The following is a 17,069-nucleotide window of genomic DNA, read 5'->3' on the forward strand; positions in this document are numbered from 1 at the left end:
CATATAACTACCACCACACACAACAAGACAGGGCAGATGCTGAGACACCAATTAAAGTACAGTACGTAATGAACAACAACCACAACAATATCAACACCACTGGCAGTCGAAGCTACGCGCAAGCAACCAAGGAAGTAACACCCGTAGCCAACCAAAACCACAACAACAACACCAACGACGCTACAGAAATAAAAGAACTATTAAAACAATCCATCAAAAGCACCGACATGTTAACAAGAACGATAAGCGAACTAAACGAAGCATTCAAGCAGCAATCATTACAAATCACAGCTATGATACAACTGATAACAACCATGCTAAGCAAAAAGTAAAAACGGACATACTAAAAATAGCTGCCTGGAACTCTAACGGTCTACAACAAAGGGCCATTGAAACCAAAGCATTCCTATACCACAACAACATAGACATACTACTCGTATCGGAGACGCATTTCACAACAAAAAGCTACACAAAAATACCGCACTATACCATATACGATACCAAGCACCCCTCAGGAAAAGCACACGGAGGAACCGCAGTGATAATAAGAAACGACATTAAACACCACCTACACAGCCAAGTTAGTAAAGAACACATACAAGCAACTACCGTTACCGTACAAACTAGTAGCAACCGTCTACAGCTGTCAGCAGTATATGCACCACCGCGACACAAAATTACAGCACAAATGTGGGAAGAATACTTCCAACAACTAGGCGACAAGTTTATCGCAGCAGGAGACTACAACTCAAAGCACACAACATGGGGATCAAGAATCACTACACCTCGAGGCAGAACCCTGGAAAAACACATCAGGAAAAACAATCTCAATATATTATCCACAGGAAGACCGACATACTGGCCGACAGACCTGAGCAAAATCCCTGACCTACTCGACTTTGCAGTCACAAAGGGATTAAACGGAAATAAAATAAATATAGCATCCAGCCTCGAGCTTAGCTCCGACCATACACCCATAATAATAACATACAGAAACAAGCCAATACTCTACAACAACTCAGAGACGCTATGCAACAAATCCACTAATTGGCAAACCTTCAAAGAAATAATTGAAAGCAAAATCAACTGCAACATCCCACTGAAAACGCCCCAACACATCGAACAAGCTGTAACAACACTTACAAAAACTATACAAGAGGCAGCACGGGCAACCACAAAACCAGCAACTACCACTAGACAAACAAAACAAATCCCATCATACATCCTCGAAAAAATTAGAGATAAAAGAAAAGCGAAAGCAAAATGGCAAAAACATAGAACAAAAGAAAACAAAAAACACCTAAACAAACTCGCAAAGGAAATAAAAAACGAAATAAAAGAGCACAACAACAACGAATTCACAAAGTTCATAGAGTCACTATCTGCACACGAGAACTACAACTACTCACTATGGAAAGCCACAAAAAAAATAAAGAAGGCGATAAAACCAGCCCCAGCAATCAGAAAAGCAGACAACACATGGGCAAGAAGCAACGAAGAGCAAGCCGAAGAATTTTCCATCCACCTATGCAACACATTTACACCACACAACATCAATAACAGCAACCACAATAGCCATACGGACGACGACGCGATAGCCACTAGCACTGCAATCGACAAGCAATACACCATACCCAAAACAACAGCACAAGAAATAAGAAACATAATAGAAAAAACAAAAAACAACAAAGCACCAGGAATCGATCTAATCAATGGCAAAATATTGAAAAACCTCCCTCCAAAAGCGATACGGTTAATTACAATAATATTCAATGTAATACTAAGAATACAATATTATCCTGCATTATGGAAACAGGCACAAATCATAATGTTACCCAAACCAGGCAAAGACCCACATGAAGCAACATCCTACAGACCAATATCACTACTCCCCGTGCTCTCCAAAATACTAGAAAAAGTAATATACGCCCGACTAAAACCAATAATAGAGAAGGAAAAACTAATACCAGACCATTAATTTGGATTCAGAAATAAACACTCCACCATAGAACAAATGCACAGGCTTGTCAACGAAATAATACACACAATAGAAAACAAACAATATTGTACAGCCCTATTCATGGACATAGAGAAAGCTTTCGATAAAATAAATCACGAAAGCCTAATACAAACAATCAAGAAACAATTCCCGGAAAAAATATACCAAATAATAAAATCATACATAAGCAACAGAACCTTCACAGTAAAAATCAAGGACGCACACTCCGAAGCAAAAGACATCAAAGCAGGTGTTCCACAAGGAAGCGTCCTAGGACCCATACTATACACACTATACACGGCCAACATTCCAACAACTACCAATAGCAAAATACTGACATTCGCGGACGACACAGCCGTGCTAGTCAGGCACACTAACCCTGTAACAGCAGCCACAATACTACAAGAGCACATCACAAAAATAGAAAAGTGGCTACAGGACAAACAAATCAAAGCTAACCCTAACAAATGCAACCACATCACATTCACATTGAGAAAACAGATAACACCAAACATCTTCCTGAACGGCACGCAAATAACACAAACAAGGCAAGTCAAATACCTTGGACTTCACATAGATACACATTTCACATGGAAACAGCACATCAAATCAATTATAGACAAGATACAGATAGCAAGGAGACAAATGCACTGGCTAACAAGCCGAAAATCCAAACTAAGCACAGAAAACAAACTGAAAATATACAAAATAATCATAAAGCCAATCTGGACATACGGAATTCCACTATGGGGAACAGCAGCAATGAGCCATATAAACAAAATAGAAACAATCCAAGCCAAAATCCTTAGAACAATGGTAAACGCCCCGTGGTACGTTAGAAACGAGGACATAAGGAAAGACCTCGGAATACCAACGGTCAAGGAGGAGATTACCAGATTCGCAACAAGATACAGAACAAGAATAGAAACACACCCGAACCATCTGGCAGCTGAAACGTGCAACACAACAAATATCGCAAGAAGACTAAAAAGGAAACACCCAATAGACCTCATAAAAGATATAACTTAGAAAAAAAAAACGAAGCTGGCACCCCGCTGGGGGTAGCCGCCCACATGCTACATTATTTTTTATTTATATTTTTTTCTTCACCAACAAGATATAACACTTTACCAAATGTCCGCAAGGACAAATTGTAAAATAACCAAAATAAAATAAAAAAAAAAAAAAAACCTTTAGTAGCCGAAGTTATGCACAAGTAACTAATCAAATACCACCCTTAAACAAGCAAAACCAAAACAACAACAATAACGACGCTGCAGAAATCAAGGAACTGCTCGAGCAATCTATCAAAAACACTGAAATGCTAACAAAAATGATAAGTGAGCAAAATGTAGTACACAGACAACAAAAACAACAAGTTACAGTCCTGCTACAAGTACTTACTAACATGTTAAGTTAAAAATAGAAATGGACACGTTGAAAATAGCAGCTCGAAACTCCAATGGTCTACAACAACAGGTCCTCGAAACTAAAACATTTCTGTATAACAATAATATTGACATATTATTTGTTTCAGAAAAACATTTCACACTAAAAAGCTACACGAAAATACCATATTACACCATCTATGATACCAAACATTCCTTAAGGAAAGCACACGGAGGGGCCGCATTGATAATAAAAAACAATATCAAACGCCATTTACGTAGCCAAATCAGTCAGGAACACGTTCAAGCAACCACCGTTAAAATACAAATTAATGGCAGTTACTTCCAAATGTCAGCAGGATATGCACCATCGTGACGCAAAATGACGTTACAAAAATGGGAAGGGTACTTTTAATCCTTAGGTGGCAAATACATCGCAGCGGGAGATTTCAATGCAAAGCACAACCATGGGGCTCAAGAATTAACACACCACGAGGTAAAACACTAGAAAAATATATTAGAACTAGTCATCTAAACATGTTACCCAGGTAGGTCTGGTCGCCAGGGCCTCGTTACACTGACCCGCAATAAACCCAAGGAACCACCATAAACCGAATCTTTTTAACTTAACTTCTCTTCATATAAGTATTTTACGTCAACGAAATAATACAAACAATAGAAAACAAACAATATTGTACAGCCCTATTCATGGACATAGAAAAAGCATTCGACAAAATAAACCACGAAAGCCTAATACAAACAATCAAGAAACAATTCCCGGAAAAAATATACCAAATAATAAAATCATACATAAGCAACAGATCCTTCACAGTAAAAATCAAGGACGCACACTCCGAAGCAAAAGACATCAAAGCAGGTGTTCCACAAGGAAGCGTCCTAGGACCCATACTATACACATTATACACGGCCAACATTCCAACAACTACCAATAGCAAAATACTGACATTCGCGGACGACACAGCCGTGCTAGTCAGGCACACTAACCCTGTAACAGCAGCCACAATACTACAAGAGCACATCACAAAAATAGAAAAGTGGCTACAGGACAAACAAATCAAAGCTAATCCTAACAAATGCAACCACATCACATTCACACTGAGAAAACAGATAACACCAAACATCTTCCTGAACGGCACGCAAATAACACAAACAAGGCAAGTCAAATACCTTGGATTTCACATAGATACACACTTCACATGGAAACAGCATATCAAATCAATAATAGACAAAATACGGACAGCAAGGAGACAAATGCACTGGTTAACAAGCCGAAAATCCAAACTAAGCACAGAAAACAAACTAAAAATATACAAAATAATCATAAAACCAATCTGGACATACGGAATTCCACTATGGGGAACAGCAGCAATGAGCCATATAAACAAAATAGAAACAATCCAAGCCAAAATCCTTAGAACAATGGTAAACGCCCCGTGGTACGTTAGAAACGAGGACATAAGGAAAGACCTCGGAATACCAACGGTGAAGGAAGAGATTACCAGATTCGCAACAAGATACAGAGTAAGAATAGAAACACACCCGAACCAGCTGGCAGCGGAAACGAACAACACAACAAACATCGCAAGAAGACTAAAAAGGAAACACCCAATAGACGTCATAAAAGATATAACTTAGAAAAAAGGAAGCTGGCACCCCGCTGGGGGTAGCCGCCCACATGCTATATTATTTTTTATTTATATTTTTTTTTACTTCACCAACAAGATATAACACTTTACCAAATGTCCGCAAGGACAAATTGTAAAATAACCAAAATAAAATAAAAAAAAAAAAAAAACACCCCAACGTCCATCCAACACTACTCACTCATGCCCCTTCTCCTATTTCCTCATCCCACTTCACACCCCTTACACTTTATCGCAATGAATCCTTGTAATTCCTCACACTATTAATTTACTGGAACCCCGTACAATTCTGCCGAGATTCCTACACTCAGACATCCTCAACCTTCTCCAACCACACTTCTAGCGGGAGCAACCCGTCAACACGTATTCTCTTCAACGTGTCCCAAACGCGACCCCAAACAACTTTCTATCTAGATTTCATGTTATTAATTATATCCACTAAAACATAAATTTGCATTAATATTACATATATATAGCGTATGCAAGAAATGACAATACAGATTTGTTACGTCGAGTAACACTTTCCTCCACCGGACCACCTACCGCGGGCAGGCTGGCAACCAAATGTCCGCACATTATCGCGGCGCGCCTTCAATAATCTCAAGGACCCATCCTTATTGTTTATTCCGGAAATATTCGTTCCGTTACGGATGGTGCTGTTGCGTCGCGAGGTTTAGTATGGATCGTGTTTCTAACCGTCGCCAGCGGTCCTCCGACGTCGTATATCAATACAATGTATCGACGAGTGTATGGTTGCCGCCTGGCCGCGAATTCCAGAGACTTCGAATGAGATCAGGTTAGTTTCTCGAAGAAGTCGGCCTAAATGATCATCGGCGCGTGCGGTGGCGTGATCCTAAGGTAGTGGGGGTTGTCTCGCCGAAAGACAAAGAACAGTCTAACTGATCAGTCGCAATCGAACAGTCTAACTCATCAGTCGCAATCAAACATTCTAACTGATCAGTCGTAGTCAAAAACTCTATCTGTACGGTCGCATCCAAATCAGTCGCATTTTACAAGGTCTCACTCGAACATTCTAACTGTAACTTCCGATACGATTAAAACCAATACTTTCTGTACAAGTTGTAAGTGTTAATCTGATATAAATATATATATATATTTATTCTACAACTGTAGAATATAGTTGCATTCATTTGAACCACCCCAGTTATCCTAATCGAAACACGGGGAGCAACCATTTCGCGGCGTCGATTAGCCGAATCGTAGCGAGAATTTACGCCTCTCGCTGACGCGTTCCCTCAAGACCGCGTCTCTCCGCGAACGGTCGTAACAAGATTATAAAATATTAAAATGTAACGGTATAGGTATCTGTAACAATTACGTATTTAGCTATAAAATTACTTACAGTCAGTGATCTTCGTTAGATGTCTTCTTTTTAATCGACTCGTATCTTCTAGTTTATATAATTTTAATCGACGATTATAATAAAAATACATAATTATAATATTAGCAATTATGCATACCTATACATATATAACAGAAATCAGTTGTATTGTGTTTAGTGTATCGTGGTCGAAATACAGTTTACGACTTGATACGTCAAAATGCGACAAAAATGCGTCATTCGTAATAAAATATAAAATACAGATTTTTATTTGACGCAGAAGTGCGTTATTCATAACAAAAACAAATGACTTTTGACTCGACGTTTCAAGATCTTCGTAAAGAATGCAACTCGATTTCGATCACGTTATCAATTAGATTGTCTGTTTTGTCGCGTTTTTGCATAGAATATAGCAAGAATCGTCTGCACGACAACATAGCGGGGATCGTGATCGCAGAAAGATGCTGAAACGATGTTTTTACGACGCGGCGCAGAGCTATCGAAATTCAGAATACATCTTTAGACAGGCATATCGTATATTTCGATAAACTTCGACATTTGGGTGTATTTAAGACGCAAATTATATTAGCAGATCCATATTCTTCGGGACTTCGTTGAGTAGATAGGGACAGTGAAGCATCAAAGACAGCATAGTAACTAGGAAAAAATTAATTTTATCGACTTTGTGCTTGTGCAAAATTTCTTCCAACTTGATAAAAATTAGCATTTAACAAAATCATCATGTCTTGGCTAATGATAGAGACCATTGGATTAATTGTCATTGTATTCGTCCTGCTTTATTACTATTCTATGATAAAGTTAAATTACTGGCGAAAACGTGGTGTCAAAGGACCAAAGCCTCTTCCGTTTTTGGGTAATTTCAAGGATGTGCTTCTGGGAAAAGATTCGACTACGGACTGTTTCCAAAAAGCCTACAATGAATTTCGAGATGAACCGATGGTTGGAGTCTACGGAGGTCACGAACCGCTGTTAGTTTTAAGAGATCTGGATTTGATCAAGGATGTTCTTATTAAAGATTTTAACATGTTTGCTCAAAGAACGCATGGCGCCGTACGAGAGGTATATGCATTAACATTTTGTTTTACTGAAACAAATCATTAATTTTATTATTATTATGATAATTGATATATACATCTTATAATTGAGATTTTACGTGCTATATTATAATTGGGTTTATTGGAAAATTGCTCATTCTAATAAAGCTGTTGTAGCTATTAAATAAATTTTGTTAAAAGTTCCAGAATGAACAAATAAAAATAGTCAAATATACAGTATGTTTGATAGCTAGTGAAACAAATTTTGGAAAAACAAACCAAAATAAGACAAAAGTTCGAAATATTAAAACCGTATTTGAAACTTCTGTTGTTTCAATGTTTTGTCCAATTTTCCGGTCTTATTTCTTGCAATCGTTCTAATTCATATGAAAAATAGAGATTTAAATATGAGCTGAATTACATAATGATAGCCTATGGACAGGCAAGAAAATCATAAATTCGGTATGTGAAGTTCCATGGCGCGACTGTACTTTTATTCCGCGATCTTTTCCAAAGTTGATTAGCTTTATTAGCTAAAATATTGAGATACTTTATTCTTACATTTATCGGTATTTATTATGCCTTGCAATACTTGTATCAATAGAAATCACGTTCAATTGCTATAACTCCTGCAACTATTATTGTGTGAGTCACTTATTCACAGCTTGAATGAGTTGGCGTTCACGTTGTTTTAAATTAGAACAAAATGAAATAAAATTTCCCACACAAATTGAAATACGTAATTATTTTTAAAAATAAGGTATTGGTAAATAAGGTACAAAGTTCAATATTTTTTTTTACGTGTGATTATACTTTATCTGTTATGATCCGTTGATTGCAAATTTCGTATTTTATAGTCAGAAATTCGACTATAATAATTTTTTACATTCTGTCTTTAAGCGAATCTTTATTTGTTAGATATATTAGCTTATTATAAGTTGTAAATTCCACATACTTATTACTATGTTTTGCTACGAAATGATGAATAAGTGAAAACAAATGATGTGTTTGTTCATATTAACGATACGAATAAATATCTTTTGTAATTTGCATACGTAATATATAAAGATACGTAAATTAAACAGTAGTTTTAACGAGAAAAAATTTTCCACCATTTAGAATTCAGTATTCACAAATGAAAACACATTCACTATATTATTTTTAAGAAATTATTGATGTTAAATATTATTTTTAACAACTATTCGTATTAGCATTTATATATATTGTAATATTATTACTTTATAATAAAAAGTATTATCCAAGTACATGTATCCAGAAATTGGAAGCAGTTAGGTATTATAATTGAAATCACTATTTGTCATTTAAAACAATTACTAGATTTATATCAAAGTTGTATAATGAAATTACTTAAAACTTTAATGTAAATAATTATTTTTGTCAAAACACTCATTAATCTATCGTAATCTAAATTAAATTATCTAAATTAAAATTATCAACAACTCAAAGTTTTTAGACATTAGATGCTAGTCTATATCTTTGTAGATATTAACCTCTGTATATGTGCGCTTGTTGAAATTCTTGTAATAACGATGAATCGGACATATCTACTTATACGAAATTTATCAATTGCAACATTGTTATGATGTTGGTTCATCTATTATGTAACATCAACTAAATATCAATATCTTATGCAAGAATATCTTCTTTAACCATAATAGGTACATTTTATCGTTTATTTACAAAAGTGCAAAATCTATAAAAGTACAAAATGCTTCGTATTGTTAGCAAAAATTAACGACGATTTACCCTTTGATTCAACCTATAATTTTTTGTCATTAATAGTATCAAATGGGAATGTCCGATTATATCAGAATCATTTTAATTCTTGTCGTTATCGCGTTACCTGTAGTACTCGCATTGTAGCTGCAATGTCGTGAATAGTCGTATAATAATATATTTATTTATATTAACTATAATCTATATAATTGTATTAAAATTTTTTTCGACTTATCTTTCATACCACATATAACAAACAAGTAAAATTCTTGTAATTTTGTAGGTTGAGCCATTATCTGAGCAAATCTTCAGGCTGGAAGCAGAAAGATGGAGACCCCTAAGAATTAAACTTTCACCCTTCTTCTCGTCAGGAAAGCTAAAGGAAATGTTCCACTTGATGACAGATTGTGCGAATACTTATGACAAGTACCTAGAGAAATTAGCAGAAAAGGGCGAACCGATTGAATTTCGTGATACTGCCGCGAAATTCACCATTGACGTGATCGCTGCTTGCGCGTTTAGTATTCAGACAAATGCTATAACGGATGAGAACTGTCAGTTTCATAAAATAGGAAAGAAAGCTCTTGGCACAAACATCGAACAATTTCTCACGGATAGATTGAGAGAATATCCATTCCTATTCAGAATTTTTGGTCGCCTATTCACTGACCATGAAGTTATCAATTTCTTCGAAACAGCCACCAGAGAAGCTATGGATTACAGAATTCAGAATAATGTTCATACAAAAGATGTTATCGACATTTTGGCAGATTTGAGACAACACCCCGAGAAAATTAACCTTAAGGGTAAGAAAAAAGATTAAAATTGTTTTTGTATAAAAAATTGTACTTTTGTCTTCATCTTCGATAAAAGTTTAAATGATTTTAAACAAGTTTGCAAATATGTACATAATTATTCATGCAGAATCCATATAAATATGGTAAAGTATAGAGTAAATGAGAAACTGATTTTTTATTATGTGCTAGTATGACTTGAAGTACCTAACGATTATATAATGAAAACTAAGTTTTAAATTTTGATAATCTTTTATATATTATTGTTTAGAATTAGTGTATTATAATATTAATTATAAGAAGGAGAAAAAATTGAAAGAGAGAAAGAGAGAGAGAGAAGAAGGGAGAGAAAGAAGATGCGAAATATATTTATATTATAAATTTCTTACTATTTGATTTACAAGGATTTAAAATGTTTTTTAAAAATATTCAGAACTGTATTTTGCAATAAAAGCTGCTTAACTGCTTAGTTATTATTATGAAATAACTTCATAAGTTAGAAAACGATTATATATTTTGTTTCGTTTAATATTTGTGCTTTATTTAATACTTTTTTTAACAAGATCTTGCACAGGAATTGACTACTCTATTATTTTTAATCAGTGTTTCTTTTCTGTATTTTTATGGTAAAAATAAAAATACATTCTTTAATCGTACCGATTCAGTTTTAACATTTATAAAAATAACTATATACTCAATTTGATTGTTTGTGAACTGTCAATTTCAATTTCGAATTTCAATGATGGCAACATTCCTTCAACAGTTGATGAACAAATTACGATAAAAATAATAATATCTTTTCAACATTGTATATCCAACATTCTTGAAACAATATCAACCTTTGAACCTTTGACAAACAATATATTATTTTACATATTATATTGTAGTATCGTGGAAAAGTTATTTAAGAAAAATCCGATGAACTACTGAATCCTGACAGGCTAGAAGGGACAGGAAATTCCAATGGGCCATGTGGCCCATCGATATGTTCACGGTCCTTCAGAAATGTAGTTATTTGGGAAAGTCAGTTCCCTTTCGATTGCCGAAGAGTACAGACGTGTGCCTAGTGCCCAGTAAAGTTCACAAAAAGTGATGACTCTCCGTCGAAATCGGACGTGCAAAACAGTGCTCCCGCAAATGCGACAAGTGGGGAAAGCAAGGCAATGCAACGGGTGCCACCGCTCAGGATATCGAACAATGGCGAAACATACGCCATAAACAAAACCATAGATGCTCACGAATGCACAGTCACAAAAGAAACGGAAATGGAAATCACGCAAACGAGTGACGAGAGAAACACCACCAACAACGATCTATCACATCAGAATGAAAGCTGGAAGGTTGTAACTCCCAGCAAAAAAAGGAAAATAACAACAAACACAAATGTTAGGAGGGCTGTAGAAACAGAAAGACAACAATGGCTCCAAGAAATTTCTCTACAAAACTCCTTCAGTGCACTGCCACAAGAGAAGGAACCAGACCCAACGGAAAAACCAACAACACACAACCCTAAACCACCACCAATCTACATCGACGCGCAGATAATAGACCCACTCCTCGAACTGCTAAACATCACGGCAGGCAAAGAAAACTACAACATTAAACAATTAAAACTGTACCAGGTAAAAGTGCTAACTAATGCCTCAGAAACCTACAGAAAAGTGGTAAAGGTGCTAAAGGAAAAAGACGCTGGATACAATACTTACCAACTTAAAACGGATAAAAGTTACAAAGCAATAATCATGGGATTACACCAAAAACAAATACAAGCAACATATGTGAGGAACTAGCCAAAATCGGACACCAGGTGAGGGTAATAAATAACATAACAAGATTTGATACTAAACAACCACTACCGCTATTCCTAATTTAACTCGAACCTAACAACAATGAAAAGGAAATTTTCGAAATGAAACAAATCCTAAACACAATAATTACAGTCGAACCACCCAGACACAAAAAAGACATACCACAATGCATGCGGTGTCAACAATAAGGACACACAAAAACTATTGCAACAGAAACTCAGTGTGTGTCAAATGCGCAGAAAAGCATCTAACAATGAACTGCTCATACACAGGAAAAATAAACGATGTAAAGTGCTACAATTGTAGCGGTAACCATCCAGCTAGCTACAAAGGCTGTCCAGCCAGAAAAATACTCCAACGCAAACTATCTCCACCGCTTCGAAGCAGGACATACAACAGCCATCACACACAACAAGACAGCGCAGAAACTGTGGCAACAACAAACGTACAGCACGCAACGAATATCAACCACAATAATACCAATACCTCTGGTAGCCGAAGCTACGCGCAAGTAACTAAACAAATAACACCCGTAGACAGCCAAAACCAGAACAATAACACCAATGACGCTGCAGAAATCAAAGAACTACTAAAGCAATCCATCAAAAACACCTAAATGATAACAAAAATGATAAGCGAACAAAACGCAGTACTCAAACGGTAAACGCAACAAATCACAGCTATGTTACCACTGCTAACAAACATGCTAAGGAAAAAATAAAAATGGATATACTTAAAATAGTAGCCTGGAACTCTAAATCAAGGACGCACACTCCGAAGTCAAAGACATCAAAGCAGGGGTTCCGCAAGGAAGCGTCCTAGGACCCATATTATACACACTATACATGGCCAACATTCCAACAACTACCAATAGCAAAATACTAACATTCGCGGACGACACAGCCGTGCTAGTCAGGCACACTAACCCTGAAACAGCAGCCACAATACTACAAGAGCACATCACAAAAATAGAAAAGTGGCTACAGGACAAACAAATCAAAGCTAATCCTAACAAATGCAACCACATCACATTCACACTGAGAAAACAGATAACACCAAACATCTTCCTGAATGGCACGTAAATAACACAAACAAGGCAAGTCAAATACCTTGGACTTCACATAGATACACACTTCACATGGAAACAGCACATCAAATCAATAATAGACAAGATACAGATAGCAAGGAGACAAACGCACTGGTTAACAAGCCGAAAATCCAAACTAAGCACAGAAAACAAACTAAAAATATACAAAATAATCATAAAACCAATTTGGACATACGGAATTCCACTATGGGGAACAGCAGCAATGAGCCATATAACCAAAATTGAGACAATGCAAGCTAAAATCCTTAGAACGATAGTAAACGCTCCATGGTACGTTAGAAACGAGGACATTCGGAAAGACCTGGGAATACCAACGATCAAGGAGAAGATTACCAGACTTGCAAGAAGGTACAGAGAAAGAATAGCAACACACCCTAACCGGTTGGCAGCGGAAACGAACAACACAACAAACATTGCAAGAAGACTAAAAAGGAAACACCCAATAGATCTCGCAAAAGATATAACTTAGGCAACACGAAGATGGCACCCCGCTGGGGGTAGCCACCCTCATGCTATATTTTCATTTTTTTTTTTTCTTCCTAATCACTAAGATATAATACTTTACCAAATGTCCCTCTGGACAAATTGTAAAAAGCATATTCTGAAGTTAAAGACATCAAGGAAGGTGTACCGCAAGGAAGCGTCTTACAACCAATATTTTATACACCGTACACGGCAAACATATCAAGAGTTACCAACAGCAAAATTCTGACATTCGTGGACGATAGGTTGTATTAGTCAGGGACACTAATCCAGAAACAGCAGTCACGTTACTACAAGAGGATATCACTAAGATAGAAAAATGTTACAACAAACGAATGCAACCCTCAGTAAATGCAACCATATTACATTTACACTACGAAAACGGAAACCATCAAATATACAATTGAATTGCACGCTCATAACACAAACAAGGCAAGTTAAATCCACTTAGACACACAACTTACATGGTAGCAACATACTAAATCGATTGTAGACAAGATACTGATAAAAAGAAGACCGATGTACTGGCTAACTAGTCGAAACTTTAAACTCAGCATGGAAAATAAAATAAAAATTTACAAAACGATAATAAAACCAATTAGGAGTACGGAATACAACTATGGGTGACAGCAGTAATGAGTCACATAAATAAATTGGAGTCGCCACAATCGAAGATATTGGAAACAATAGTCAAGGTCCCATGGTATGTCAGAAACGAGGATATACGCAAAGATTCAAAAATACCAATGGTCGAAGAAGAAATCGGCAGGTACGCAGAAAAATACAAGGAAAGAACGGTAACACATTCAAACCATCTGGCTGCTAAAGTAAGCAAAACTCTCATAGAAAGAAGACTAAAAAGAAAATACCCCACTGACCTCACTAAAGAAATAAAATAGTCAAACTCGAATATGGTATTTCCATCCACGTGTTATATAGAAGAGCCATCCACGTGTTATATAGAAATAAAGGGTTAGAAATATTTACTAAATACTTAGTTAGATAAATTGTAAAGCACAAAAAAAAAAAAGGAAGTTGGAAAAGGCGTACGTGACTATCGTTGATCATGGACGGCTGCGGAACATGTGATGAGAGTATGAGAACTGTGATAAATGTATGACTCGGTGGGGAAAGTTAGTTAGTTGCGAGTTGTCGATTGTAGTGAGTTGTGAATTGCAAATTGATTAGTTGTACCAATTTAGTTATTTTAGTTATATTACATTACTACATTAAGAAATAACTCTAAATAGTCGTATTTTCCTGTTTCATCATTGTAAATAAATCCATGAAATAAATACAGTTCCTATAATATATCATTTACAGAAGCGGATAGTTTGTTCCTGGCATCTCAGGCTCAGCTTTTCTTTCTTGCTGGCTTCGGAAATTCCTCGGTGACGATCAGCAACGCTTTGTACGAACTTGCATGGAACCAAACAGTTCAAGACAAACTTCGAGAGGAAATCCAAAGTGTTTTAAAGAAATATAATGGGGAGATCACTTATGACGGAATATGCGAAATGAAATATTTAAATGCGTGCCTACTAGGTATATGTAATTCTTACAGTTTTCATTAAAACGTTATTTTATGATGGGATCTATTACTAATTCATTTGAAATTATTTTTTATTGCATTGATGCGTAATTTTTAATTCTTACTTTCCAGTTACTAAAATTGAAAAATTATTATCTTCCACCGCCAAGTGTATTCAATATACCTAACTACTGTATGTTTATTAATAGAAACTTTAAGAAAGTATCCAATAATCCAATGGCTGTCAAGAACAGCGATGGAAACCTACACATTCTCAGGAACAAAAGTCACCGTACCAAAGGGTCAACAAATCTTCCTACCTGTTTATGCAATTCAGAAAGACCCAGAAATCTATCCAAATCCGGAAGTGTTCGATCCTGATAGATTTTCTGATGAAAATATTAAGACCAGGCATGCAATGGCTCACTTACCATTTGGAGATGGTCCAAGACACTGCAGTGGTAAGAAGCGTTTTTATAAAAAAACTAATAAAATGTTCCTAAATTATGAATTTTGAAATCAATAATTTTCAAGTAATCTTAATAATGATAATAATATCAAATATCTTAATAACAATATCAAATAATATTTCTTTCAGGCATACGATTTGCAATGAAACAATTGGAGGTAGGAATGGTCACCATCTTGTCAAAATTCAAGGTTGAAGTATGTGAGAAGACTCGCAAAGTATACAAATCTGATAAGAGGCAATTGTTCCTTCTCCAACCCATTGATGGAATATACCTGAAAATGTCAAAGGTTGCAGCAGCATAAAAACGTTTATGATTATTTTATTTCTAACATATTTTAATAACTAATAAATAGCAGCAATTATTATTATATTCTATATGTCTTTCTTTTCCCTCTTTGCTCTGTATATTTATGACTCTTTTGCTATATATTGATGAAGTTGACTGAATAGTAGCGTATCCTGTTGCCAAATTTTACATTTAAGTTTATGTATGATGTACTTAAACACGATTGCGCACAAGAATATATCTAATAATAAATATATATATAATATTAAAAATTAATAATAAGTTAATAAATAAAGTTGATATACAATATATTATATATGTATACGGATACTGTTATACTATATATGTTATGTATGTCGGAGATAAAAAGACACTGGGCCTTCCCTTTGGAATTCTTTGGAAAATCCCCAATAATCTTTATAAGTTAATCCTGTTATAATTGTCAGAGATTTGCGATAATGAGCTTGGGCTCGAGACGACAACCGGCCGCCGAGCGTAGCCACAGTCACGGGATAAACGTTCCACCTAACAGAGATACGAAGTTAAATAGCTTTCCTTTAAAGAATTGGCAGTACCGACACTTGACAATAAAACATTCCAACAGCCCCGTGGCTCGCCACACACAGACCCCATTCTTTGGGTAAGATGATCGCCAGATGCCGATGCATCATTCACAGTTTATGTTCAAATAGCCTGACAAATCGCTACAAATCTTAGGATTTAGTTAACTAAAGTCCTTCAGATTGACAAACAGTCTTTATCCTATCAGCCAGCAAATCTGTCACCTATTGCAAGAAGATACGGGAGATCTGATTTCCTCACGTACGATGCTTCCCGCTAGGAACTCTCTCTCAAGGGCGGCTAGCATCCTTTTCTAACCGCCAATATAGAAATTAACCAATTAACAGCAACGTTTATTTCCCTCACCCTCCGTGCGGAGGCTTTCTTTGACGGATCCGATGATCTCGTGCCCTTAGGCACATTCCATCATAGTTTTCCTTTGCAGCGTCGTCGTGACGGAAAGTTATTCCCTTTCTTGCAGTCTCATTAGCCATATACCTAGTGTATTTGTACGATCGGTGAATAATCCACGTCTTAGCAAAGAGCTAATCAAGCGATCCTTGTATCACGAGGAGTAAGTCGAGTCCGACTTAAACTTTGAAGCAAAGTATATCCGTTATTCCGTGGACCGTGGATTCGTCGTATCGAACCTAAGGTCATTGTCGTTAGCGTCTAGTTACCGCGGCCACTTGTCGATTTTGTACCATCTATACCTGTGTTAATAAACGTTACCCCGATTGTGCAACAACGATGAATAACCCAGGCGAAGATTCATTACACGCCCCTAACCCAAGTCCTAACGCTAACCCAACATATATATATGTATATAATTATGTGTGTA

General features: G+C 36.1%; 2 protein-coding genes across 2 annotated transcripts in view; both read left to right on the forward strand.

Annotated features, from left to right (window-relative positions):
• The window catches only part of LOC132912466 (26S proteasome non-ATPase regulatory subunit 9), a 272,372-nt gene that overhangs the window by 65,967 nt on the left and 189,336 nt on the right, over positions 1-17,069 (forward strand). The window lies entirely within an intron of this gene.
• Positions 7,054-15,751, forward strand: LOC132912459 (cytochrome P450 6B1-like). The gene is made up of 5 exons (XM_060969892.1): positions 7,054-7,473; positions 9,469-9,991; positions 14,702-14,923; positions 15,119-15,370; positions 15,508-15,751. The coding sequence occupies exons 1-5, from the start codon at positions 7,135-7,137 to the stop codon at positions 15,681-15,683; spliced, it is 1,512 nt and encodes a 503-aa protein (XP_060825875.1). The 5' UTR covers positions 7,054-7,134; the 3' UTR covers positions 15,684-15,751.

Source organism: Bombus pascuorum, chromosome 12 (genome assembly GCF_905332965.1).
Source record: "Bombus pascuorum chromosome 12, iyBomPasc1.1, whole genome shotgun sequence".
Lineage (NCBI taxonomy): Eukaryota > Metazoa > Arthropoda > Insecta > Hymenoptera > Apidae > Bombus > Bombus pascuorum.

Bases quoted from the DNA above. Each gene is read 5' to 3' on its own strand.
- LOC132912459 (XM_060969892.1), top strand. From the start codon at position 7,135: ATGTCTTGGCTAATGATAGAGACCATTGGATTAATTGTCATTGTATTC. The intron at 14,924-15,118 runs GTATATGTAATT...GTTTATTAATAG, and splicing joins TTTAAATGCGTGCCTACTAG to AAACTTTAAGAAAGTATCCA. The intron at 15,371-15,507 runs GTAAGAAGCGTT...TATTTCTTTCAG, and splicing joins TGGTCCAAGACACTGCAGTG to GCATACGATTTGCAATGAAA.